General features: G+C 36.1%; 1 protein-coding gene across 4 annotated transcripts in view; it reads left to right on the top strand.

Annotated features, from left to right (window-relative positions):
- CACNA2D1 (calcium voltage-gated channel auxiliary subunit alpha2delta 1) overlaps positions 1–15355 on the top strand; it is a 1258723-nt gene that overhangs the window by 548236 nt on the left and 695132 nt on the right. For all 4 annotated transcript variants that reach the window (XM_053716513.1, XM_053716514.1, XM_053716515.1 and 1 more), the window contains exon 5: positions 5142–5186. In XM_053716513.1, the coding sequence (XP_053572488.1) occupies positions 5142–5186 (45 nt within the window). The remainder of the gene's footprint in view (positions 1–5141; positions 5187–15355) is intronic.

Genomic DNA, 15355 nt, shown 5'->3' on the forward strand with positions numbered 1-15355 from the left:
CCACACTGAACTTACAATCTCAAATTGCACAAAGAAATAAAAACATTTACTAAGTAAGTCCTACCTCCTCTGCAATGCTGTCTAACTCAGACATACACTGTACAAACAAAGTGTCAAGTCTGTCTCACACTGTGCATAGTGGTTTAGTGCACACTCAGAAATCCTCTCAAATACTCTCAAATACTTTAATCCTTGTAAAAATATTTCCATGCTCAATTAGCACTCTGCTGTAGTTCCCACTGGTGGCTGCCAAAATTTTTTTAAAAAAATATTTTTTTTAGTTGTTCTTGCCTCATGGGGCCCCTGACAGGAGTCACCTCTGTCACCCCCTGATGGCGGCCCTGTTTGTAGCCACCCCACTAGCTTCTCTCTTGACCTCCTCATTTCTGTGTTAAAATCACAAAGTGTAATTCTGGAAAGTGACCAGTTCTAAAAATGCCTTTACTTACTTGTAAACAGTCCGTAGACAAAATATGTACTGACTGCCATATCTCCTGGACACACTTCAGTAATCACTCTGGTTGGATTCATCCTACATTGTCCTATATCAAAATCAACCTAAACAACATACAAGAGGCATGCTGTAACATTAAAAGTACAAGTATTTTTTAAATTTATAATATGTTTCTCAGCCTCCATGATATACATTATATGGCCACCTGACCATCACACCTACATACCAAACTCATCAAACCATATCTTGCTGTGTGCACAGGAGTACAATTATGGTGGAACAGGAAAGGCCCTTCCCAAATGGTTGCCTAAAAGTTGGAAGCACCCAATTATCTGAAATGTCTTTGTATCCAGTAGCATCAGACATTTTGTTTATTTATTTGGTGTATTTATTGTAATAGGCCTCCCATGTTGCTGAATGTTGTAGCTAAATTCTAACGCCTAGATTTAGAGTTCTGCGTTAGCCGTCAAAACCAGCGTTAGGGGGTCCTAACGCTGGTTTTGGCCGCTTGCTGGTATTTAGAGTCAGTCAGGAAAGGGTCTAATGCTCACTTTCCAGCCGCGACTTTTCCATACCGCAGATCCCCTTACGTCAATTGCGTATCCTATCTTTTCAATGGGATCTTTCTAATGCCGGTATTTAGAGTCTTGGCTGAAGTGAGCGTTAGAAATCTAACGACAAGATTCCAGCCGCAGAGAAAAGCCAGGAGTTAAGAGCTTTCTGGGCTAATGCCAGTTCATAAAGCTCTTAACTCCTGTGCTCTAAAGTACACTAACACCCATAAACTACCTATGTACCCCTAAACCGAGGTCCCCCCACATCGCCACCACTCTATTAATTTTTTTTAACCCCTAATCTGCTGACCGCACACCGCCGCAACCTACATTATCCCTATGTACCCCTAATCTGCTGCCCCTAACACCGCCAACACCTACATAATATTTATTAACCCCTAATCTGCCCCCCCCAACGTTGCTGCTACCTACCTACACTTATTAACCCCTAATCTGCCGACCGCACACCGCCGCAACCTACGTTATCCCTATGAACCCCTAATCTGCTGCCCCTAACCCCCGCCGACCCCTATATTATATTTATTAACCTCTAATCAGCCCCCCCCTATGTCGCTGCTACCTACCTACAATTATTAACCCCTAATCTGCCGACCGGACCTCACCGCTACTCTAATAAATGTATTAACCCCTAAAGCTAAGTCTAACCCTAACCCTAACACCCCCCTAAGTTAAATATAATTTTTATCTAACGAAATAAAATAAATCTTATTAAATAAATTATTCCTATTTAAAGCTAAATATTTACCTATAAAATAAACCCTAATATAGCTACAATATAAATAATAATTATATTGTAGCTATTTTAGGATTAATATTTATTTTACAGGCAACTTTGTATTTTTTTTAACCAGGTACAATAGCTATTAAATAGTTAATAACTATTTAATAGCTACCTAGTTAAAATAATTACAAAAGTACCTGTAAAATAAATCCTAACCTAAGTTACAATTAAACCTTACACTACACTATCAATAAATTAATTAAATAAACTACCTACAATTATCTACAATTAAATCTAACACTACACTATCAATAAATAAATTAAATACAAATACCTACAAATAAATACACTAACTAAAGTACAAAAAATAAAAAAAGATCTAAGTTACAAAAAATAAAAAAAGAACTAAGTTACAAAAAAAATAATAATTTACAAACATTATAAAAATATTACAACAATTTTAAGCTAATTACACCTACTCTAAGCCCCCTAATAAAATAAAAAAGCCCCCCAAAATAAAAAAATGCCCTACCCTATTCTAAAATAAAAATTGAAAAACTCTTTTACCTTACCAGCCCTTAAAAGGGCCTTTTGCGGGGCATGCCCCAAAGAATTCTGCTCTTTTGCCTGTAAAAAAAACATACAATACCCCCCCAACATTACAACCCACCACCCACATACCCCTAATCTAACCCAAACCCCCTTAAATAAACGTAACACTAAGCCCCTGAAGATCTTCCTACCTTGTCTTCACCACGCCGGGTATTACCGATCTGTCCAGAAGAGGGTCCGAAGTCTTCCTCCTATCCGGGGCTTAAGAGGTCCATCATCCGGCTGAAGTCTTCATCCAAGCGGGGGCTGAAGAGGTCCATCATCGGGCTGAAGTCTTCATCCAAGCGGAGGCTGAAGAGGTCCATCATCCGGCTGAAGTCTTCTATCAAGCGGCATCTTCAATCTTCTTTCTTCCGGCTCCATCTTCATCCCCCCAACGCGGAACATCCATCCTGGCTGACGACTTCCTGACGAATGACGGTTCCTTTAAGGGACGTCATCCAAGATGGGTCTCTCGAATTCCGATTGGCTGATAGGCAGGATGAAGATGGAGCCGGAAGAAAGAAGATTGAAGATGCCGCTTGATAGAAGACTTCAGCCGGATGATGGACCTCTTCAGCCCCCGCTTGGATGAAGACTTCAGCCGGATGATGAACCTCTTCAGCCCCGGATAGGAGGAAGACTTCAGACCCTCTTCTGGACGGATCGGTGATACCCGGCATGGTGAAGACAAGGTAGGAAGATCTTCAGGGGCTTAGTGTTAGGTTTATTTAAGGGGGGTTTGGGTTAGATTAGGGGTATGTGGGTGGTGGGTTGTAATGTTGGGGGGGGTATTTTATGTTTTTTTTACAGGCAAAAGAGCAGAATTCTTTGGGGCATGCCCCGCAAAAGGCCCTTTTAAGGGCTGGTAAGGTAAAAGAGCTTTTCAATTTTTATTTTGGAATAGGGTAGGGCATTTTTTTATTTTGGGGGCTTTGTTATTTTATTAGGGGGCTTAGAGTAGGTGTAATTAGCTTAATATTGCTGTAATTTTTTTATAATGTTTGTAAAAAAAAATATTTTGTTTTGTAACTTAGTTCTTTTTTTATTTTTTGTAACTTAGATCTTTTTTTATTTTTTTGTACTTTAGTTAGTGTATTTATTTGTAGGTATTTGTATTTAATTTATTTATTGATAGTGCATTGTTAGGTTTAATTGTAGATAATTGTAGGTAGTTTATTCAATTAATTTATTGATAGTGTAGTGTTAGGTTTAATTGTAACTTAGGTTAGGATTTATTTTACAGGTACTTTTGTTATTATTTTAACTAGGTAGCTATTGTACCTGGTTAAAATAAATACAAAGTTGCCTGTAAAATAAATATTAATCCTAAAATAGCTACAATATAATTATTATTTATATTGTAGCTATATTAGGGTTTATTTTACAGGTAAGTATTTAGCTTTAAATAGGAATAATTTATTTAATAAGATTTATTTTATTTTGTTAGATAAAAATTATATTTAACTTAGGGGGGTGTTAGGGTTAGGGTTAGACTTAGCTTTAGGTGTTAATACATTTATTAGAGTAGCGGTGAGGTCCGGTCGGCAGATTAGGGGTTAATAATTGTAGGTAGGTAGCAGCGACATTGGGGGGGCAGATTAGGGGTTAATAAATATAATATAGGGTCTGCAGGGGTTAGGGGCAGCAGATTAGGGGTTCATAGGGATAACGTAGGTTGCGTCGGTGTGCGGTCGGCAGATTAGGGGTTAATAAGTGTAGGTAAGGTAGCGGCGACGTTGGGGGGGGCAGATTAGGGGGTAATAAATATAATAGGGGTCGGCGGTGTTAGGGGCAGCAAATTAGGGGTTCATAGGGATAACGTAGGTTGCAGCGGTGTACGGAGCGGCAGATTAGGGGTTAATAATAATATGCAGTGGTCAGCAATAGCGGGGGTGGCAGATTAGGGGTTAATAAGTGTAAGGTTAGGGGTGTTTAGACTAGGGGTACATGTTAGGGTGTTAGGTGCAGACTTAGAAGCTGTTTCCCCATAGGAAACAATGGGTCTGCGTTAGGAGCTGAACGCTGCTTTTTTGCAGGTGTTAGGTTTTTTTTCAGCTCAAACGGCCCCATTGTTTCCTATGGGGGAATCGTGCACGAGCACGTTTTTTTAAGATGGCCGTGTCCGTAAGCACCGCTGGTATTTAGAGTTGCAGTGGCGGTAAATTATGCTATACGCTCCCTTTTTGGAGCCTAACGCAGCCCTTCGGTGAACTCTAAATACCAGCGGTATTTAAAAGGTGCGGGGGAAAAAAAGCATGCGTAGCTAAAGCACCCCTTTGGCCACAGAACTCTAAATCTAGGCGCAAGATTTTTCAGCATTCTAGAAAAGAGAAAGCACAATTACAGAACCTTTCATTGCACAACAAATGTATTTCTAAAATATTAATTGTTATTTGTATATATAAGAAATGTTATTGTATGTATTATTTGTTATGGTAACAGAATTTGAAAACATACATATATTTTTTTACTAATACTATGCTGGTAACAAAAAAGCTTTTTTTAATAACCCATTTATCTGTGCAGAATTTGTGAGATATATTTAATGTCAAGCAAAATGCTGTTCTGGCATATATTGTTTTCTATCGTGAATTGTACATATATCTTGAGAAAAAATGACTCTAATAAGGTTAAAGATTTAGGCAGTTTCTTGCCAGCTCAGTTGATATACAATTTTAATAAGGGAGATTTGTTCCAAATATTTTCTCTGCAGCATTGTATTTTATTGTGTTGTTAAATAGATTTTCTCCTCTGCTAAATAATATATTAATAACATATATTTTTTTTTTATTTTCAGAGTAATTCCATTGTTTACTATAATGCCAAAGATGAATCCTCAGAAGTAAGTACTTAATTACTATTATTTTATAATTATTCAATACACAGTATATATAAATATTTTGTACCATTTCCATCATTGTAATTGTGACATAATTGTAAAGCAATTCTGGAATTCAATAGGAAACAATAACGAGGGAAAAAAAGCACATATTTATTATCTAATCTATAAATTCAGCAAAACGTTAGGGCTTCTTAACCTTAAATATTTTTAAAAAATATCCAAATAAGGTTTTACATTATTATAATTTTTTTAAAAGGATTTCTTCTGACTTGTCATGCTTGAAAGTTAAACAACCAAACACATCTGACATGTCCAGTAAATATACTATAGTTTGCCATTTTCTCTGAGGCTGAGCAACAAAAGAATACTGCATATAAGAATGGTTTTAGAATATTATCTTGAAAAAGAAAGAATTTGGTCTATTGTTACAGATGCATTGAATGTCAATTTATTTGTGGAGAGAAAATTCACTTGATCCCAGACAATTTTTGAGCTGCTGCTATGTTTTTATAATACAAAAATATATTTTTAGACAATTTAGTTTAGATGGTATCATATTTTGGCATATAAGAAATTGTATTTAAAAATGCTTGTTCAATTTTTCCCATGGATTTCAAGTAGCTGAATTAAAGGGGCAGTCATTTTTAGAGGGGAAAACAAGGAGAACGTGAGAGAGACTGAATGTTTTGCGTCTGGTAGAAAGTAGAAATAGGAAGGGCATTTTTTAAATTATTTTTTATTTACTGTAAGCTTTTTAATGAACCTTATCTTTTGCAGGGACATTTATACCCCATTAAAATGTCCTCAGATCACCATAAATAAACATAATAGTGAATAAAATAGTTACAGTCTCACTTAAATGAGTTAGGAGAAGAAAAAAACTATAAAGGAACAAAGTAGATTATCAGATGTTTTTATGAATGTTGTGGTCCTATAAGCAACCCTTTTAATAAAAAGGAAATTTTGAGGTTTTTGAACGGCAGCCATTTTTCCTTAATAGAGGGACAGCCTCCCCCAGAAAAGGGACATTTTTTGGTATGCATTGTACAGCAAGGACAGAGCAGAACGTTTACTCTTGGAGGACACAGTATGTTATGCAGTATAATACTAAGTTACACATTGCTTTGTAGAAGATGATGGGTCCACTTAGTGACAACTTATAGGATCATATCATTAACACTGGCAACTGCACGTTACAAACTGTGAATACCAAACTCTCATGGTTAAATACTGACTCAATTGTACCTAGTCAAGAAAAACAGCCAAATAAACTGAATCGATTTTATTATTTTACTATATATAACGAAAAAAAAGCAAAAGCAATGCGATAAAGCAACAGAAGCCGCTGTTTATTTAATCCCATAGGAAGATAGTAATAAAGGCCGTTGAGTATAAATAAAATGCTTCAAGATAAAATACATCATGTCATGTCAGATCTGATTAAATGTAATTTCACAAGGATTGGTTGCACAGATAAAGTGAAGCAATAGATCAATGCAATATGCTAGAGAAGGGTAAATTGAGGTTTGTTAACTATTATCTAAATGTTTGGGGGAGTAATAATGTGTCACACACACCTCACAAGAAGGTTGTTTAAGAGGAAATATATTTGAAAAACTAAAAAGGTCAAGAATAACTCACAATGGGAAACAGTGACGTTGTTTTCTGTTATTATGCTGTTGCTCACTTTTATGACTCTTGTGTGAGTTTGTGTCTTAAAGAACCATTAAATACAATAGAATAATCGAGTGCATAATAAAAATACAATTCAATAGTACTTACTCTGAATTTTAAATGAGCAGTAGATTTTTTCTATAAAAATTTCAAACCTCTATTTTCTGGGCCCCCATGTGACAGCCATCAGCCAATCAAAGACTCAGTAGTAGCTGGCGCCTCAGAAAGTGTGCATATAAAAATACAGTGCACAGTTTCATACTGGAAGTAAATAGGTACGTCTATTAAAACTGCACAGTCTATCTGAATCATGAAAGTTTCCTTTTGACTTGAGTGTTAAAGTGAATGTAAATTTTGATGCTAAAGTGCCCGGTTTTTAAAACTTTGATTAAAAACAGGGGCACTTTAATTCATAAAAATTTTCATTTCACTCCTGTTGTGAAAAAAAACTTACCTTTTAATCTTCACAGCAGCTCCAGCTTCCTCCACCTGTTTCAAAGCCTCTTCCTGGGTCTAAAATGAGGCATCGGCTTCCTCCAATCACAGCAGTGAATCAGACACTGAATCCCCCGGGGGGGAAGCTGTGATTGGAGAATGACCTATCAATCATTTCTGACATCAGAAATGGCTTGTGAGACCGGAGAAAGCTGGAGCTGCTGTGAAGTTTAAAAGGTAAGTTTTTTGTCACAACAGGAGTGAAATGTAAATTTTTATGAATTAAAGTGCCCCTGTTTTTAATCAAAGTTTTAAAAACCGGGCACTTTAGCATAAAAATTTACATTCACTTTAAGAGGCGTAGATGTCCATTTAAGAGGTGTAGATTCTTTGGCAATAGCTCAGTTAATCATGTGTTAATCATCATGATAATTAATCCCTTCCACAGACATCATTTCTGCTGTTTTTAACAGAACATATACCTTTTACTTGTTCTGAAGCTAAAATAATGTTGGATAATAGATTTGTATTATTTATTTCCTCTAAAGCCCAATAAGTAGCAACTGGCTTTGTAAAATGAATGTATTATATATAATACTAGTTGAAAAATCTATAAATACATTTATCTAGACATCAAACTGAGAATTTAATAGAAAAAAATACACTGATCATATTTTCAACGCTAATAAAATCAACCTATTTGTTTAATATATGCCTGATAAGTTATACAAACATCTACATAGTATTAAACTTTCATTAATATGATATTTATATAAATTAATTAGCTGTCTTAGTTACCAGTTAAATGTGTATATTGCTATTAATATAAATAGTCTACATGATGAACCATCGTCTTTTGGAGGTCTAATTACAGTGTGAACTTCAAAAAACTTCCTTTCTCTAACTAATGAGCATCTAGAGACTTCTAGTGTGTTATGCATTTTTTATTTAGTTAATATGGAGATAATTTAAGAAAAGATAATTTCATAAATGAATCTCCAGGACGTGTAATAATGATTGTAATATAATGATCAGGAGCTATACAAGTAGCAGAGGCATAAACAGGAATGTGTTTGTATTTACTTTGTAGGGCAGAGTATAGTGTATATTTATATTTTACATTTCAAGACATTCAAAATGCCAGAAACTAATGAACCATTCTATAAACTGGCAACTTGGCAAGTGTGTTCTTTACAAAGCTGCATAATTTGTGAGTTTAACTGGAAAGGTCACCTTTATATTTGTTTTTATTTCTGTGCTTTTATTGTTAAAACAGATAGTTTTATGAAGTAAACATGAGATCTGACAGCTGCAAAAAAGAGATTACTGTGGAGAAAGTGTATTACCGTGTGACTATTTTACATTAAAGAGCGCTGCTTTACAATAGACACCAGAGAGTTGAATTAAAGTGATAGTAAACAGTTTGAGATTGCCATATTTAAAGCTAGATCACGAGTGGCACGTTAACAGTTACAGGAGAGTGAAAGGGGGTTTAGCTCGGGTGTTTGTGCGTGTTCGGTTTTCCGCTCGTATTATAAGGTGAAAGTAAATGCGATTGCTTGAGGGCAATTCAAGTTAACGTGCATTGGGTTAGCACAACCTCAGAGCTCTGGTAATCTGTTTCACAAAACAAGAATGTCGCAAAACAAATAAAAAATAAATAGAAGGGAATTGGAGCCCTTTGTAGTTAAAGGGACACTGAACCCAAATTTTTTCTTTTGTGATTTATTTAAATAGAGCATGCAATTTTAAGCAACTTTCTAATTCACTCCTATTATCAATTTTTATTCATTCTCTTGCTATCTTTATTTGAAAATTAAGGCATCTAAGCTTTTTTTAGGTTCAGCACTCCGGATAGCACTTTTTTATTGGTGGATGAATTTATCCACCAATCAGCATGAACAACCCAGGTTGTTTACCAAAAATGGGCCGGCATCTAAACTTACAGTCTTGCATTTCAAATAAAGATACCAAGAGAATGAAGAAAATTTGATAATAGGAGTAAAATACAAAGTTACTTAAAATGTCATGCTCTATCTGAATCACGAAAGAAAAAATGTGGGTTCAGTGTCCCTTTAAGCAGATGAAAACATGTAAAATCATATTTATGCAGTATTCCTATTTAATAAAGTGTTATACTGTGTATTTACTGTAAATATTTCACATTCCTATGTTCTGCACATAGCAGTATATATATAAAATTGTGCAAAATACCAATATATATATATATATATATATATATATATATATATATATATATATATATATATATATATATATATATATATAAATAAATAAGTATTTATGAATTGAAAGAACATATTCTGTTATGTGAAGAAAATTGGAATGTGAAATGTTCATATTTTCATGTTGGGTTAGCGCACTTGAGAATATGCGATCAGGTTTGTGTGTTTGCGTGCAAGTAGAGTTATTGTTTTCCCCACTTTTTTTTGCTCTCTTGACCTCTATGGAGAAATATGTTATCACACATGCGATATGGTAAGTTTGGCTTTTTACACTCATTGGGTTAGCGCACGAGTGATAACTTTTTACTTTCAACTTGTAATACATGCGCAACCAGACGCTGGCAAAACGCTAACTTCTGTTGTAGTTAACGTTCAAGCGGGAGCATGAAATAGCTACCACAAAAAAGTTTAATAAAATGTAGTAAAAAAAACCAAAAACTTTTTTAATATACTTCCATTATTTATATTATTATTATTTACCCCCTTTACTGCGCGGCATGAGCACAAGGCTTCAATTGGAGCCTATGTAAGCACACTCTTGTCAGCGCAATGCTTCCCAACAATGCGAACATGAGGTTGGATTCACATTGCTGTCAACTTATTATACCAGTGTACATTAGCGTGCACTGGTATTACTCAGTGGAGCGCAAAAATCACTTTTACAAATGCGATATTTAGCGATCCACTTGTAATATGGTCCATTGTCCTTTTCCCTGTAATTAAAGTTTGAAAATTGTTAAGTTTCTCAATTCCACTGAGTTTCTATGAAGTAATAGACATTGCCATGTTGGAACCTATCTTATCTATTCTGCTCAACTATAAAACAGGTGCTGCGGAATCTGTTGGCGCTCTACAAATAACCGATAATAATAATAATAATAAAGAGAGTGTGCAAACAAGGGTGTTTTTAATACCTTTTAGATAGTTACTTTGCAATTCTTTATTTCAAATAGCCTTATTTATACAGTCCCTATTATTACCTGTTTAATATATATCACTAACTGTCCTCAGCAGAAGAGATGGCTAAGGGAAAAACCTAGGTTCCAACATGGTGATACCCATACATTACTTTATAGAAACTAAACCTTTACATGTATATCTTCAATATTTAAACAACATATTATTTAAAATATACTGCTAGGTATTAATCTAATGCTAATATTTGATTTAAATGCCTAATAATACCTAGCATTTATTTACTGTTTAACATCCATGTAATTGTTGCAACATAGGACTTTATGGAAAAACATAATTTATGTAAGAACTTACCTGATAAATTCATTTCTTTCATATTAGCAAGAGTCCATGAGCTAGTGACGTATGGGATATACATTCCTACCAGGAGGGGCAAAGTTTCCCAAACCTCAAAATGCCTATAAATACACCCCTCACCACACCCACAAATCAGTTTAACGCATAGCCAAGAAGTGGGGTGATAAGAAAAAAGTGAGAAAGCATAAAAAAATAAGGAATTGGAATAATTGTGCTTTATACAAAAAAATCATAACCACCACAAAAAGGGTGGGCCTCATGGACTCTTGCTAATATGAAAGAAATTAATTTATCAGGTAAGTTCTTACATAAATTATGTTTTCTTTCATGTAATTAGCAAGAGTCCATGAGCTAGTGACGTATGGGATAATGACTACCCAAGATGTGGATCTTCCACGCAAGAGTCACTAGAGAGGGAGGGATAAAATAAAGACAGCCAATTCCGCTGAAAATAATCCACACCCAAAATAAAGTTTAAATTATAAGCAGAAGAATCAAACTGAAACAGCTGCCTGAAGTACTTTTCTACCAAAAACTGCTTCAGAAGAAGAAAACACATCAAAATGGTAGAATTTAGTAAAAGTATGCAAAGAAGACCAAGTTGCTGCTTTGCAAATCTGATCAACCGAAGCTTCATTCCTAAACGCCCAGGAAGTAGAAACTGACCTAGTAGAATGAGCTGTAATCCTTTGAGGCGGAGTTTTACCCGACTCGACATAGGCATGATGAATTAAAGATTTTAACCAAGATGACAAAGAAATGGCAGAGGCCTTCTGGCCTTTCCTAGAACCGGAAAAGATAACAAATAGACTAGAAGTCTTTCGGAAATTCTTAGTAGCTTCAACATAATATTTCAAAGCTCTAACTACATCCAAAGAATGCAATGATTTCTCCTTAGAATTCTTAGGATTAGGACATAATGAAGGAACCACAATTTCTCTACTAATGTTGTTAGAATTCACAACCTTAGTTAAAAATTTAAAAGAAGTTCGCAACACCGCCTTATCCTGATGAAAAATCAGAAAAGGAGACTCACAAGAAAGAGCAGATAATTCAGAAACTCTTCTAGCAGAAGAGATAGCCAAAAGAAACAAAACTTTCCAAGAAAGTAATTTAATGTCCAATGAATGCATAGGTTCAAACGGAGGAGCTTGAAGAGCCCCCAGAACCAAATGCAAACTCCAAGGAGGAGAAATTGACTTAATGACAGGTTTTATACAAACCAAAGCTTGTACAAAACAATGAATATCAGGAAGATTAGCAATCTTTCTGTGAAAAAGAACAGAAAGAGCAGAGATTTGTCCTTTCAAGGAACTTGCAGACAAACCTTTATCCAAACCATCCTGAAGAAACTGTAAAATTCTCGGAATTCTAAAAGAATGCCAGGAAAAATGATGAGAAAGACACCAAGAAATGTAAGTCTTCCAGACTCTATAATATATCTTCCTAGATACAGATTTACTAGCCTGTAACATAGTATTAATCACAGAGTCAGAGAAACCTCTTTGACTAAGAATCAAGCGTTCAATCTCCATACCTTTAAATTTAAGGATTTGAGATCCTGATGGAAAAAAGGACCTTGCAACAGAAGGTCTGGTCTTAACGGAAGAGTCCACGGTTGGCAAGAGGCCATCCGGACAAGATCCGCATACCAAAACCTGTGAGGCCATGCTGGAGCCACCAGCAGAACAAACGAGCATTCCTTCAGAATCTTGGAGATTACTCTTGGAAGAAGAACTAGAGGCGGAAAGAGATAGGCAGGATGATACTTCCAAGGAAGTGACAATGCATCCACTGCTTCCGCCTGAGGATCCCTGGATCTGGACAGATACCTGGGAAGTTTCTTGTTTAGATGAGAAGCCATCAGATCTATTTCTGGAAGTCCCCACATTTGAACAATCTGAAGAAATACCTCTGGGTGAAGAGACCATTCGCCCGGATGTAATGTTTGGCGACTGAGATAATCCGCTTCCCAATTGTCTATACCTGGGATATGAACCGCAGAAATTAGACAGGAGCTGGATTCCGCCCATACCAGTATTCAAGATACTTCTTTCATAGCCAGAGGACTGTGAGTCCCTCCTTGATGATTGATGTATGCCACAGTTGTGACATTGTCTGTCTGAAAACAAATGAACGATTCTGTCTTTAGAAGAGGCCATGACTGAAGAGCTCTGAAAATTGCACGAGTTCCAAAATATTGATTGGTATCTCACCTCCTGAGATTCCCAAACCCCTTGTGCTGTCAGAGACCCCCAAACAGCTCCCCAACCTGTCAGACTTGCATCTGTTGAAATTACAGTCCAGGTCGGAAGAACAAAAGAAGCCCCCTGAACTAAACGATGGTGATCTGTCCACCACGTCAGAGAGTGTCGTACAATCGGTTTTAAAGATATTAATTGAGATATCTTTGTGTAATCCCTGCACCACTGGTTCAGCATACAGAGCTGAAGAGGTCGCATGTGAAAACGAGCAAAGGGGATCGCGTCTGATGCAGCAGTCATAAGACCTAGAATTTCCATGCATAAGGCTACCGAAGGGAATGATTGTGATTGAAGGTTTCGACAAGCTGAGATCAATTTTAGACATCTCTTGTCTGTCAGAGACAGAGTCATGGACACTGAATCTATCTGGAAACCTAAAAAGATTACCCTTGTCTGAGGAATCAATGAACTTTTCGGTAAATTGATCCTCCAACCATGATCTTGAAGAAACAACACAAGTTGATTCGTATGAGATTCTGCTAAATGTGAAGACTGAGCAAGTACCAAGATATCGTCCAAATAAGGAAATACCACAATACCCTGTTCTCTGATTACAGACAGAAGGGCACCGAGAACCTTTGTAAAAATTCTTGGAGCTGTTGCTAGGCCAAACGGCAGAGCCACAAACTGGTAATGCTTGTCTAGGAAAGAGAATCTCAGAAACTGATAGTGATCTGGATGAATCGGAATATGCAGATATGCATCCTGTAAATCCATTGTGGACATATAATGCCCTTGCTGAACAAAAGGCAGGATAGTCCTTATAGTTACCATTTTGAATATTGGTATCCTTACATAACGATTCAATATTTTTAGATCCAGAACTGGTCTGAAGGAATTCTCCTTCTTTGGTACAATGAAGAGATTTGAATAAAACCCCAGCCCCTGTTCCAGAACTGGAACTGGCATAATTACTCCAGCCAACTCTAGATCTGAAACACATTTCAGAAATGCTTGAGCTTTCGCTGGATTTACTGGGACACGGGAAAGAAAAAATCTCTTTGCAGGAGGCCTTATCTTGAAGCTAATTCTGTACCCTTCTGAAACAATGTTCTGAATCCAAAGATTGTGAATTGAATTGATCCAAATTTCTTTGAAAAAATGTAATCTGCCCCCTACCAGCTGGGCTGGAATGAGGGCCGTACCTTCATGTGGACTTGGGAGCTGGCTTTGGTTTTCTAAAAGGCTTGGCTTTATTCCAGACTGGAGATGGTTTCCAAACTGATACCGCTCCTGTGGGTGAAGGATCAGGCTTTTGTTCCTTATTGTGACGAAAGGAACGAAAACGATTATTAGATCTAAATTTACCTTTAGATTTTTTATCCTGTGGTAAAAAAGTTCCTTTCCCTCCAGTAACAGTTGAGATAATAGAATCCAACTAAGAACCAAATAATTTATTACCCTGGAAAGAAAGGGAATGCAAAGTTGACTTAGAAGACATATCAGCATTCCAAGTTTTAAGCCATAAAGCTCTTCTAGCTAAAATAGCTAGAGACATATACCTGACATCAACTCTAATGATATCAAAGATGGCATCACAAATAAAGTTATTAGCATGTTGAAGAAGATTAACAATGCTATGAGAATTATGATCTGTTACTTGTTGCACTAAAGCTTCTAACCAAAAAGTTGAAGCTGCAGCAACATCCGCTAAAGATATAGCTGGTCTAAGAAGATTACCTGAACATAAGTAAGCTTTTCTTAGAAAGGATTCAATCTTCCTATCTTAAGGATCCTTAAAGGAAGTACTATCTGCCGTAGGAATAGTAGTACGTTTAGCAAGAGTAGAGATAGCCCCATCAACTTTAGGGATTTTGTCCCAAAACTCTAATCTGTCAGATGGCACAGGATATAATTGCTTAAAACGTTTAGAAGGAGTAAATGAATTACCCAAATTATTCCATTCCCTGGAGATTACTTCAAAAATAGCATCAGGGACAGGAAAAACTTCTGGAATAACTACAGGAGATTTAAAAACCTTATTTAAACGTTTGGATTTAGTATCAAGAGGACCAGAATCCTCTATTTCTAATGCAATTAAGACTTCTTTAAGTAAAGAACGAATAAATTCCATTTTAAATAAATAAGAAGATTTATCAGCATCAACCTCTGAGACAGAATCCTCTGAAACAGAGGAACCATTATCAGAATCAGAATGATGATGTTCATTTAAAAATTCATCTGAAAAATGAGACATTTTTAAAAGACCTTTTACGTTTACTAGAAGGAGGAATAACAGACATGGCCTTCTTAATGGATTTAGAAACAAAATCTCTTA

The sequence above is a fragment of the Bombina bombina genome, chromosome 6 (assembly GCF_027579735.1).
Source record: "Bombina bombina isolate aBomBom1 chromosome 6, aBomBom1.pri, whole genome shotgun sequence".
Classification (NCBI taxonomy): domain Eukaryota; kingdom Metazoa; phylum Chordata; class Amphibia; order Anura; family Bombinatoridae; genus Bombina; species Bombina bombina.